The 13,452-nt window shown below is 53.8% G+C and overlaps 1 protein-coding gene across 1 annotated transcript; it reads right to left on the minus strand.

Annotated features, from left to right (window-relative positions):
* On the minus strand, positions 1-11,909 carry LOC121337367. Its single transcript, XM_041407439.1, is given in 13 exon segments — positions 1-65; positions 202-273; positions 682-728; positions 1,120-1,222; positions 3,661-3,732; positions 4,141-4,187; positions 4,579-4,681; positions 5,289-5,481; positions 5,715-5,812; positions 6,064-6,354; positions 7,810-8,058; positions 9,262-9,459; positions 11,798-11,909. Coding segments are annotated over 13 exon segments (1,650 nt in total).
* Between the last annotated feature and the right edge of the window lie 1,543 nt (positions 11,910-13,452).

A 13,452-nucleotide genomic window follows, 5' to 3' on the forward strand; every position in this document is an offset into this window, starting at 1 on the left:
TCACTGCTGAGTCTCATGAACAAGCAGGGAGTGGGGAAATGGCTCTCCATCCTGGCCACACTTACCTGAGGAGAGCAAGAGAGCCCAGGGCAGAGGCTGCTGCGTGCCCTCGGCAACGTGAGGAGCTCAGACACACCATCAGAGCTGGCAGTCTCCACTCTGTGCCATGTGGCCTCACAGGCAGGACAACCCATTTCCTACCTGCATCCTTCTCAAGAAAATTCTCGATCACGCAGTAATTATCCCCGTGTACATTCTCGTAGGGCTGGAGATCTGGGGGGGGACAAGAGGATAGAAACAGCCTGAGGGACCTGGGGGCTGTGGGAGAAGGAGCAGAGCAGCCTCAGGCAGGCAGCACCACCAAGGGCAGCAGATCGTCCTGGGATGCACACCAACAGGACAGCAGGGCTGGGAAGAGCTGCTGCCTGCTCCAGAGAGAGTGAGGAGGAGCAGTTCCCAGCCCTCACTGGAACCTCAGGGACACCGCAGCCAGGAGCTGCTGGAAGAGGCTACTGAGCAGGGTCTCAGCTGGGAGTGGATGTGGGACACGTTGGTCTGACAGGTCAGCCAAAGCCAGCGAGGCTGCCTGGAGCTACCTCAGAATGCCACTAGGCCCTCCTGAAATACACCTGCTCCCCTCCCAGCTCCAGCCCTACAGTCCCTCTGTGCTGGGAATCCTACCTGTGTACTGATCCTCCTCAGCATTTCTGGGCAAGGTCTTCTTTTTTCTGGGAAGGCAAAGGGAAGTCCTGAGTCAGGGAGAGGCTGACCTGGGCCAGACCCTGCTGAACCCAGCAGCAGTGGCATGGAGGGCTCTGTACACCCTCCCTCTGCCCTGGCAGGCATCGCCCACCTACACCCCAGGGGACAGCGGTGGCAGCTGTACCAGCAATAAGGGGAGAGGGTCCCTCAGCACACACGGCCCCATCCCAGCCCTGAAAAAGACACTTAGAGTCCCACCTAGGAGCCCTAGAGCAAATTTGTGTTAGGACCAGCCAGCTGCATCCTCAGCACCCAGAGAAGGGTGGGAGCATCTGGGGAACCCTCTCTATCCCCACCCACCCCACAACACAGCATGGCCTGAGACAGAACCAAGACTCCAAATCTCACGCAACTCACCTGAACAGCATGAACCAGATGATCCCAGCAGACAAGGGGATCAACAGCACCACCACCACCACTACAGTGACTGCTGACCCAGGCCAAGGGCCCGGAGGCTGCCCTGAAACTAACACACAGAGAGCAGTGGGTGCCACAGCCTGGGCCGTGCACCAGCACTGGTGCACCAGCCTTGCTGCTGAGTGTCTGCACGTGTAGAAATGCGTGTCCAGACCCTGCTGCCCTGGCTGCTGCAGGGATAGGCAGCAAGCCTTCCCCTGCCTCCATTTCTGCTTGCACAGGGCAGAGAGAGGCTCTGGAGCACAGGGCCTTGTCCCATGGCCCCAGCTGGAGGGTCTGGCAGCCTGCTCAGCCATCCTGCACACTACAGGAGAACACACACCCAGGCTCAGCAGCACTAGTGCTCTCTGACCTTGAGCCACCTGTGCACCCAAATGCAGGGATGGGTGTCACCTTCTTCAGTGGAAGAGTAGAGGGGGCAGTCTGGTATCAAAGGCACACACAGTGGCTGAAGCAGACCTGCCAATGCAAGCCCTCAAGGAAGGACTCCCCGAGCTTCATGCTCACTGCTGAGCCAGGTGCCCACACTCCCTGCCCCTGTCTGAGCTGGGACTGAAGAGCTGTCAAAACATGTCTTTACCAGCACATGCAAGACATGCCAGGCTGAAAAGAAGCTGGAGAAGGGAGAGGTCAATTGCTCTATGTTCTGACAGTGTACTCCTCCACAAGGAGAGCCTTCAGGCTGCCCCTCAGCCTCCAGGCTGCACTGGGTATTGGCAGGTTTGACAGGGGAGAGAGACAACACTGAAGCAAAAAACCATGACAGCTCTGTGTCCAGGGCTGTAAAAAGCACAATAGGCACCAGCAATAGTGTGATTGTGTTCGAGGGTCCCAGGACAAAAGAAGAGATGAGAATCTTGACTCCATGTTTCAGAAAGCTGATATATTATTCTATTCTATTCTATTCTATTCTATTCTATTCTATTCTATTCTATTCTATTCTATTCATTATATTATATTAATTATATTAATTATATTAATTATATTATATTATAATGCTAACTAAAACTATACTAAAAATAGAGAGAAAGGATCCATCAGAAGGCTGAAAAGGAATAGAAAGGAATAATAAAATCTTGTGACTGCTCACAGCCTCGACACAGGTGGCTGTCATTGGTCATCAAGTAAAAACAATTTCACATGCTGGGTAAACAATTTTCCAAATTACATTCCAAAGCAGCAAAATGTGGAGAAGCTGAAGCTTCCCAGCTTCTCAGGAGAAAAGATCCTGGCAAAAGGATTTTTCATAAAATATGTCTGTGACACAATAGGCTCTGAGTCCAGGGAGCTCAGGAGAGCCCCTGTGCCCAAGGGCAGGAGAGGGAGATGGATTCATCACAGGCAACACACAGAGCTGGAAAAAAGAGAGGTTGATTGCCCCATTTGCCAGCAGTGCAGCCCTCACCAAGGAGAGCCTTTGGAATCTCAGGATCCAGGCTGCACTGGGCACTGGCACCCCACAGGATGGGAGACAGTGGCTGTTGGAGGGATGGGACAGCAGCAGCAGCCAAGAGCCAGCAGATCCCAAAGGCTGCAGGACACAGATGTCCCAAGAGGCCCAGTGCCAGCTGCACCTCACAAGATGGGAGATGAGCACCAACACCCACAGGGGAGGACACAGACCAACACAGAGGTCCAGCTATGCAAGTGGAGATGGTGTTACCAATAGGATGGGGAAGAGGGAAAGCAGCCACCCAAAGCATTGCACTGGGAGCATGCAGCACTCAGGTGTGTTTCCTTGGAGCTGTCAGGGGCTGGAAAAGCCTACTCCAAGCTCCTCCATGAAGATTCATGGGGTCAAGGCTTTCACATACAAAACAACGAGGACAAGATGGGAGCTTTTGTGGGCCAGGCAGCCCCTGCAAACCACAACAATTTATTGGTTTTTTCAAACACAGCAGCAAAGTGGCCAGGGCAGCACAGCTAGGCCAAAGCAGAGTCCTCAAGCAGAGGACAGGGTATAGATGGATACAAGAACACAGCCTGGAAAGAGGAGTTGTGAGCTCCTCCAATCTCAGGGAACATTTGCAGGCACCAAGATGCTGGTGAGATGGCTATGCCAGAGCACTGGAAAACTACCAGGACATATCCTTGCTGTCACGAGGAGGTCGTCCCATGCCTAAAGCTGCTCCTGTGCTGTGGCAGAGGATTCTGGAGCTTGATGAAGAAGACAGTTTTGGGGGGAAGCAATAACTCATGGGATAACTCATTGTCATTGGTGGAGGACCAAGCCTCGAGAAGGGAAGTGCCTCAGATGTCCACTCCAGCTGCTCTTCTTCCTCACTGCTGAGTCTCATGAACAAGCAGGGAGTGGGGAAATGGCTCTCCATCCTGGCCACACTTACCTGAGGAGAGCAAGAGAGCCCAGGGCAGAGGCTGCTGCGTGCCCTCGGCAACGTGAGGAGCTCAGACACACCATCAGAGCTGGCAGTCTCCACTCTGTGCCATGTGGCCTCACAGGCAGGACAACCCATTTCCTACCTGCATCCTTCTCAAGAAAATTCTCGATCACGCAGTAATTATCCCCGTGTACATTCTCGTAGGGCTGGAGATCTGGGGGGGGACAAGAGGATAGAAACAGCCTGAGGGACCTGGGGGCTGTGGGAGAAGGAGCAGAGCAGCCTCAGGCAGGCAGCACCACCAAGGGCAGCAGATCGTCCTGGGATGCACACCAACAGGACAGCAGGGCTGGGAAGAGCTGCTGCCTGCTCCAGAGAGAGTGAGGAGGAGCAGTTCCCAGCCCTCACTGGAACCTCAGGGACACCGCAGCCAGGAGCTGCTGGAAGAGGCTACTGAGCAGGGTCTCAGCTGGGAGTGGATGTGGGACACGTTGGTCTGACAGGTCAGCCAAAGCCAGCGAGGCTGCCTGGAGCTACCTCAGAATGCCACTAGGCCCTCCTGAAATACACCTGCTCCCCTCCCAGCTCCAGCCCTACAGTCCCTCTGTGCTGGGAATCCTACCTGTGTACTGATCCTCCTCAGCATTTCTGGGCAAGGTCTTCTTTTTTCTGGGAAGGCAAAGGGAAGTCCTGAGTCAGGGAGAGGCTGACCTGGGCCAGACCCTGCTGAACCCAGCAGCAGTGGCATGGAGGGCTCTGTACACCCTCCCTCTGCCCTGGCAGGCATCGCCCACCTACACCCCAGGGGACAGCGGTGGCAGCTGTACCAGCAATAAGGGGAGAGGGTCCCTCAGCACACACGGCCCCATCCCAGCCCTGAAAAAGACACTTAGAGTCCCACCTAGGAGCCCTAGAGCAAATTTGTGTTAGGACCAGCCAGCTGCATCCTCAGCACCCAGAGAAGGGTGGGAGCATCTGGGGAACCCTCTCTATCCCCACCCACCCCACAACACAGCATGGCCTGAGACAGAACCAAGACTCCAAATCTCACGCAACTCACCTGAACAGCATGAACCAGATGATCCCAGCAGACAAGGGGATCAACAGCACCACCACCACCACTACAGTGACTGCTGACCCAGGCCAAGGGCCCGGAGGCTGCCCTGAAACTAACACACAGAGAGCAGTGGGTGCCACAGCCTGGGCCGTGCACCAGCACTGGTGCACCAGCCTTGCTGCTGAGTGTCTGCACGTGTAGAAATGCGTGTCCAGACCCTGCTGCCCTGGCTGCTGCAGGGATAGGCAGCAAGCCTTCCCCTGCCTCCATTTCTGCTTGCACAGGGCAGAGAGAGGCTCTGGAGCACAGGGCCTTGTCCCATGGCCCCAGCTGGAGGGTCTGGCAGCCTGCTCAGCCATCCTGCACACTACAGGAGAACACACACCCAGGCTCAGCAGCACTAGTGCTCTCTGACCTTGAGCCACCTGTGCACCCAAATGCAGGGATGGGTGTCACCTTCTTCAGTGGAAGAGTAGAGGGGGCAGTCTGGTATCAAAGGCACACACAGTGGCTGAAGCAGACCTGCCAATGCAAGCCCTCAAGGAAGGACTCCCCGAGCTTCATGCTCACTGCTGAGCCAGGTGCCCACACTCCCTGCCCCTGTCTGAGCTGGGACACGGTGGGTGCACACACAGGTCTGGAGGCTGCTCCAGACTCAGCACTCACCCCCTGAGAGGCCACCCCAACCAGACAAAGGGTAGAACAACCATTACCCCGGACGTAGGCTTCAAATTCCAGTTGTGATGCAGCCCCAGCCCCAGCTGCCGTCAGGCCCTGCACTGTCACCAGGTATTTGCTGCCAGCTGTCTGATGAGGTGGTGCATATGCAGAGACAGACTGGTTCACCAACACCTGCCTGAATTCAAGGAAGCTGCCGTCCTGTACTCTCAAGGTGGTGATGTTCAGCTGGAGGAAGGACAGGAAGCTGCTAGACAATAGCACAACATCCTGCTTCTGCACTGGGCAGCTCTGTGGAGAGGGGCTGGGCACTAGAGGGGACCTGTCCCTACCAGAACAAAACCAACAGGGCACAGCCTGTGGGCCCTGGCCAAGGAGGGTTCCTCCCTCTCCTCAGGCTGTCTGCACAGAGCTCCAGACAAGGTGAGGGGGACTACAGGCACTCCATGGAATCCTGGTACCTGGTATCCAGTGATCTCCCCTTTGCAGGAGGGCAGCGCCTCCCACCTGAGGGTCCCCGTTTTGGAATCCATCCTCAGATTCTCTGGCTTGTCTGGCACTGGAAGCACAGGGGAACAGGATCATGCCTGGATAGTGATTATTTGTCCCCCCACAAAGGCTGCTTGTGCCTCTGCAGCCAAAATGGTGTGGTGAGGAGGGGGAAGGCCCTGCTGTAGGGCCCTGCACAGCCCCTTCCCCAGATCCCCACAGGCTGCAAGCAGCTCTGACCCCAGGACCATCACAGCAGGGAGCAGGTGCTCTGGCTGAGCTTCAGGGTGAAGAGCATCCTGACATTTCCTGTAAACATACCCATTTCCTTTGTCATGATGAGGTCTGTGTACAGGATTGTGTTAGGCAGCAGGGAGATGATGACACTGTAGACCGTGAAGGGCTGCAGAGGGGAGCAGGTGAATGTTCCCTTGTGGCCTTGTAGCATCTCCTCTACCTTCACGTCCTCAGCCTCACAGTCTGAGGAGGAATGGAACTCCATCCGGCACCTGGCCCAAATACGGTGGCACATAGGAGGGAACCTGCAGATCCAGTTCAGTTTGATGCTGGTGCTGGAAACTTTCTGGGTCCCATTGAAAACCTGGCGGACATCTGTGAAGGGAACATTTGAAGAGGATCATTCCCTCCCTCCCCTCCAAGCTCTGACACCAGGCTCCATCAACCCCACCATCCCCTCACTTGCCTGTCCCCAGCACAGAGTAGACAAGGGCATTCTGCCTTCTCCCAGACTACACATGCCAGAGTTGTCAACAGCACAGACATAAACCTGGGATGCTTCCAGAATTTGCTATGGAATTCTCTTCTGTGCCCTGACCACCCTGAGCACGGGGCACTGATGCTGTGCCACACATGCAGAATTGCTCTCCATGCCTGGGTAGGACAGACTGAGAGCACTGGGACAGTGTCTGGCTTGCTCACTTACCCACACAGGTCAAGGTCTCTTCCATAAGGTGCCAGATGTCTGTGCCACTCCTCACTTTCCAGCCACTATGAGGAATCATGGAACCTTCTCGTGGTTTCAATGCTACACATTTGATCTCCATGAGTGGAGGCCAGTACCCCTCAGGACACCGTATCTTCACCACTTCATTTGGGTTGAAGGTCTCTTGTTCTTGGTTAAAGATAAACCTGGAGTCCCACTGGGGCTTCTGGCATTTCTCTGCACCAACAAGGTGGGAAAGTGTTAGCTGGGCAGTGTGGCTCTGCAGGGCATGGAGCAGGGCATCCCCTTCCCTGGCCCCTCAGAGCAAGAGGTGAGCTCCAGGACACTGCACAGAGCAGCCCTTCCACACCAATTCTTGGCAAGAGGATGAGGACAAGAAGGACTCCAAACTTCTTCCCCCAGGTTTCCTGGATAGGCCTAGGAGGAGCTGGAGTCAGGGACTGAGGAGTTTGCACTGTGCACAAAGCCTGCCCAGAGACTCTGTCGCCCTGTTTGTCACTCAGGCAGGATGGCAACACCCTGATTCCTCCTGAGAAGGCAAAAAGTCTGAGCCCCAAAGCTGGCTCTGCAGTGACAGCATGCAGCAGGGCCAGGGAGGGGGAACCAGCACACGAGGAGGGGGACATGCCTTTACCCTTGTTCCCTGTGCCACAAACATCTGTCAGACCTGTAGCCCTGACTTTTCAGCACATGCACTTACCAGAAGCCCTTAGGGAGACCTGTGTGTGCCACACACCACCCAGCCCCCTGTGAGCACAGCCTGAAGCCCTGCATGGTCCCTGACCTCCTGTGCCATGGGCAGTGCTGGTTACTGCCAACATGGCTACTTTGGTATCAAGGGAGGGACCTCTGTACCAAAACTCCCTGCTGCCAGGGCCCCCAGGGACTAAAGCTGGCATCAGCCAGCTCCCCACCAGGGCACCCCTGAAGCCCCAGGGCAGGCACAGAGCAGACTCGGGAGCTGCCTTGACACTGTCTTCAGCAGCACCTGCCATTTCCCCAGGCAGCACAGAGCCAGCAGCTCCCTGTGCCCCCACAGGCTGCCTTCCCTGCTCAGGGAGGGCAGGGCAGGGCAGTCAGGAATGCTCCTGAAGCCTCCTTACCCAGGCACTATACCCTGAACTTGGGCTGAATGTTGATCACATTGCCTGTGCTGTCCTTTCCAGTCCAAGCTTCTCTGTATATAGGTTTTCCATTGATAACAGACAGAACTTTTCCTGTACATTTGACATGGGTAAAGGGTGCCTGGAAACCCTTGGGACAGCTCAGAATCACTTCTTCATTTTTCCTGTAACTTTCCCAGTCTGGTGCCAGCTGGAGTCTGGAATCCCAGTAGGGCTTTTGGCATGTTTCTGGCAGAGGTGAAAGTGTATGTTAGTTGGACTGGGAGGTTTCAAGGAGCGGGGTGTGTGGTGGGTACTCAGCAATCCCTCTAGCCAGTGAAAGGAGAGGGAAGGTGACAAGTCCATCTGCTCTGATGGGACACCTTGGCAAGGCTGGTTGGGATGGGGCTTTCCTTGTGGGTGGGTGTCAGCTGGGGCCTGTCCAGGCAGGTGGTGGACAAGGATGTGCCAGAATTCAGTTGGAGAATGGTCTCAGGTACCAAATGCCTGAGATCCAAGCCACCCCGACATGGCATCAGGATTGCATCCCTGGCCACAGTGATGATGGAAGCTCAGAGTTGGATGAACGGGGCAGAGATTAACCAAGAGTTCATTAGGAAGCACTTGCTGACACCCTGCTTACCAATGCACACTATGTTCTCCTGAACCGGAATCCACACACCACTGCTGTTTCTTCCCAGCCACGCATTTTCCTTTAGGGACATGGAATAATTCAATGGCTGAACCCTGTTTGCACATTTGACATGGGTGAAGGACGGCTGGAAACCACTGTTGCAGCTCAGAGTCACTTCTTCATTCTCTGTGTAACTGTCATGGGCTGGTGCCAGCTGGAGTCTGGGGTCCCACCAAGCAGGCCTTTGGCATGTTTCTGTCAGAGGTAAAATTGTATGAGAAGTACTTTTGGGAGGTTATCAGAGGAGGCATGGGACAGGTCTCTCATGACTCTGACTATTCACCCCAACACACACGAGTCTCATGTGCCCAGGCAGTCTCCAAGCACACAGGGCTCCTCATCACCCCACCTCCAGGATTCACAAGCCTCCCCTGGATTCTGCCCCCTCCATGGGGTATTTGAGTCCCCATTTTCTTGTCTCCCTCATGCACAGGTAAGCCAGGCTGCAGTAACAGCCTCCCACACTAGAAACAACCCAAACCCTAGAGAAGCTTTCTAGGCAAAAAGAAGAACACCTGCAGCTATTCCTACTTCATGCTGAGGCAGGAGATGCTGGCTGGGAAGGATTCCTCTCCCCAGGAGCAGAGATCCCAGCAGGTGCCTGCAGCAAGGTGCTGAGATGAAAAGAGCCTTGTCAGTGCCAGGACACGGGGGAAAGCCAAGGCATCCGGGTCTGCCATTCCTGCACTGTCATGTGCGTGACCAGGTCACAGAGGGTCTGCCACCAGCTCAGGACCCTGGTGCATGGCTGTGCTTACCCTTGCAGGTGGGAGTCTCATTCCACAGGATCTGGGCCCCTCTGGAAATGCATTGAATCTGTGGCACAGATGGTGCAAACTTCCCAGGAATCTTCCCTTCACAGCTGAGCTGCACCACTTCGTTCAAAGCATAGCTGTTGTTCTTCTCTGGGTTAAACCGCAGTTTGGGGTCCCAGTCGGAGGGAATTTTACATTTTCCTGTGTGCAAAGGCCAGGAGGCAGAGCCTGAGGGTCACTGGGCTCCAGCAGCATCCATGAGGATGAGGGAGTTCCATCCAGAGGGGTGTCAATCTCTCTCTCTTCAGAGGGGTGGCAGAGATGGCACCTCTCAGGATGAGCCCCATCCCCCAGATGCTTTATCCCTCTCCACAGCCTCAGGGGCACTGCAGGAGGGTTATCCACAGGGTTATCCTGCCCACCTGCTGCTGTGGAGACACCCCAGCCAGAGGGGTCCAGCAGCCTGGGGGATGCGGCTCTCTCCCACAAATACAGGCGCTGTGGGAGTGCACCAGGCCCAGGGAGTCTCTGCTGCTGTTCCAGACTCCACAGCTTGGTCCCTTAGAGTCTCTGCCAGCAGCAATGGTGAATAACAGGAGTAAAGTTGCAGATAAGAAGAGAAAAAAACAAGCAATTCTGCAGTGGAAGCAGTAACTACAGGAATGAGGCAAACAGAAAATGAATCGTGTAAGTCCTTGAAAGGGGAGAAACAAAAAAAACAAAACACCTTTATCATCCAGGATGTTTACCTGTGAGCTAGAAAACACCCAGTTTTGATGAGTTTTGTGCACTATTCATCACCCTAGTGATGAATCCTTGCTCTTAATTGTAGTAAAAATCCCACGTTCTCAGTTCATCATTTGCCTCTTTCTCTCAAAAAGACCACCACTCCTAGCATGTACCATGATTTCTTGGAACACAGTGCTTTTACAGTGAAGAAGGGAAAGAATGAGTCATAGTAACGCAGGCAAGCAGTGACTTCAGTAAGAAGATTGTATCTCTGTCAGTATACCTGCTTTTTTCTGCCTCAGTGTGCTGGTTATGTGGATTTGCCACCTAGCACATTTTTCTGTGCAGAACTGTAAATAAATAAAATACCTTGACTCTGTGTGTTAATAAGTTTTTTCCACAGTGGGTGAAAGAAGTTTTCAACTAGAGTCTGCCCCTCAGACCACCTGAGTTCACACCAGTGGCCACAAAGCTCACACCCTGCCCAATGTGCCTAACCTCTCTACTTCACCCAAAATGAGTCTGCCTTGTCCTGCCCTGGCAGACATGTCTCCTAGACTTGCTCACTTAGTGCAAAACAAGTCCATGAGGAGGCAGTGGGCATGGAGCTGGCCTTCCCTGAAGGAGGATAAAATACCTCTCTCCAGCTGCAGCTGCCCACTTCCTGCCAGCCAGCACTCACCACTTCCCTTTTCTGGCAGCAGGTTTCCACGCCATCACGGCAACCCTCTTCCCAGCTCTCCACGCCAAAGGACAGTGGTCACCAGCCCCATCCTTTTAGACCACGTAGTGCATGCATGAAACTCCCTCCCCCTCAACAGTGTCTCTCCCAGTGCCCTCAGAGCACACACCTCACTGACAGAAAACAACCTGACAGACATGAAACCCTTGACTTGGTCCCAGCCTCATCCTCCTCACACACCTTCCCCCCTCCTGCCATTAAACACCTTGAAGTAACCCTGGCCGAGGGTGACATCCTTTTGGGTCAGTCCCAGACATTTGTACAGACTAGGAGAGAGGAGGTGCCATCCTGCCCTGGAAAGCTGAGAGCTGCCCACTGCTGGAAGGGCAGCATCCCTTAAGCCACCAGTGATAGGTAGCATGACTCACGACCCATCTGATGATTTGGCTAGCCACTTCTCCCATTTCCCTGCAGAGAGAATACTCACAGCTCAAGTCCCCTAGCCATACCCTGTGGACAGGTACCAGCAAGCCCAGGGCACAGCACATAATCACCACAGGAAAGACCACATTCTTTGTAGGAAGTGCCTAGCAGAGACCAAGGAGCTGCCCCTAACCCTGTTTGCTTGGAGAAAGAGCAGAACAAGCCTCTTGATGTGAGCAATCCCACCAAACTGCAGCTCCTTCAACCCCAGGGACTATGGGAGAGAGCAGGCATCCCAGCTAACAGAGCTCACAGATCACATCTTTGATGAACACCATTGTCGCCTGTGACAGGGGTGCTGCTCGAGCTGCCCAGAAAGGCCATCACTGCCCTGATTGCTCTGGATTCACCTGTCTACTGCATAACAAGACTCGGCCACCTCCTGCTCCCAGCAACACTACCCACTTCCTAGAGGGACACTGCAAGTCCCACGCTCATGGAAGTTTCCCAGCACAGCAAGGCTTGCTGGCCTCCATCCCAAATAGAGCTTTGTCCCACCACAACATGAAGGAACATATGCAGATACCAGCTCCAGCCCTCCCACAGCTCAGTTATGGGCTGAGCAGGGTAAAGCCATGTAGCAAATACACAAGTAGAGGAGCAGCAAAACCATTTTTGTAAGAGAGAGGCACAATCTGCTCTTACCTGCTTCCTTGTATACCCGCGGAGTCACAGGACCGTGGTGCATCTGTCCCGGTGCCAGCAGCAGAGGAGCAAGGGCCAGGAAGAATGCCAGGACCAGCGCTGGCAGGGCCATGCTGGCATGAAGTCTCTGAGCAGGACTCAGCATGAGCCGCTCAGGAAAGGTGTCTGCACAGGAGAGGCACTCACACGGAAGTGAGACAGCCCCACAGGGGAGTCGCATGTGGTGCAAGAAGCTTCCTCTTTGGGAAGAGAGCATCCCACCAGCCTCAGTGTGGATTCTCACACATCTTCCCACAGACAGTGGGTACAGGCTCCATGCAGTCTCCCAGGTGTCTTAGTCCAGCCTTTTCCTAACTACCTCAGGCTCCCATAGTCCTGCTGCAAAACAAGCACCTCCAAAACCTTCTCAGGTCTGTCTCTCTCCTTCCAGATCCAGTGGAGGACGTTGAGGAACACACCCCTGATTAATGTGCCCAAGGCCACCCTAGGCTGCATGCATCACTTTCTCTTTCAAATACTGGAATGATTTGTGTTGGAAAACACTTCTATGATGATCAAGTCTAACCACTAAGCCAGCACAATAAGCCCACCACTAAAACATGTTCCTAAGTACCATATCTACCTAATTTTTAAATACTTCCAAAAATCTCTCTTCTTATTACCTTGAACTGATCCAGCTGCAACATTCTTGCTGTTGAATCCCATGAGTAGAGTTTCCAGATCAGACAAGCTCCTGAACCTGGAAGTGCTCTCTTTTCCTTTCTCCTCCAAACCTTTGCCGCACTGAGCTGCTCTTTGTCAGTGCCTTTTAGGAAGGGAAGCACTCAACAAGGACAGCATGGACAGTATGGGGATAAAAGGTTCTCCTTGGAGATGGATGGAGGTGTCTTCTTCCTGTTACTGTTGATCTCAGGTAGGATCTTAGGGTATGGGAGAGAGTGCTTTCATTTGGGGCACACTCAAACTCCCCCAGTCTCCTGTTCCTGCAGATGTCACCATCAAACTCTTCTCTGAGCCCCTTTTCAGCTCACAAACTCTTGCACAACTTCAAGCTTCCATGAGTCCTGATCCCTGTGCTGTTGCAGCTCTCCTGGGCCATTCCTCTTTCAATTCTGTGCTTTACAGAGTCTCTCTCTCTGTGTGTTTTGCTAGACAGACCAGCACAACTGCCCTGCACTCAGCGTTCTGGGAATGGGTGCTGTCACCCAGGGTGGTTTTCACCACTCATCTGGAACTCACTGGCCCCGAGTTCCCTGGCAGATCCTTTCCCAGGAACCACCATCCTCAGGACAGTCCTTGGTATATCTATCTGTATTATCCCAGTAAACCAACAACACTGAGGGCTTTCTGTAAACTAGATGTCTCCTAAGGTCCATTTGGGAGCATCATTACATCAAGTCCAGCTGTGTCACATGCAGCTGTTGTGAGGTTAATGAGTGAAGTCTTCTAGAAAGATTTCAGCAAGAGGAACAGCAGCACTGAGTTACATCCTTCTTGTTTCCTTGGTAGATCCCTGTCCTTTTGTAACCAGGTTTTTCTTGTTCCTGTGCAGGAGAATGGCCACAGCCAGTACTAACTGGGTCTTGTCCTGATAAAATTCCAGAGTTAGACACTGGCACTCTCACTGACTCTCTTTGGTATGTGAAAGGAGCAAA

The sequence above is a fragment of the Onychostruthus taczanowskii genome, unplaced genomic scaffold (assembly GCF_017590055.1).
Source record: "Onychostruthus taczanowskii isolate IOZ18803 unplaced genomic scaffold, ASM1759005v1 scaffold261, whole genome shotgun sequence".
Taxonomy (NCBI): domain Eukaryota; kingdom Metazoa; phylum Chordata; class Aves; order Passeriformes; family Passeridae; genus Onychostruthus; species Onychostruthus taczanowskii.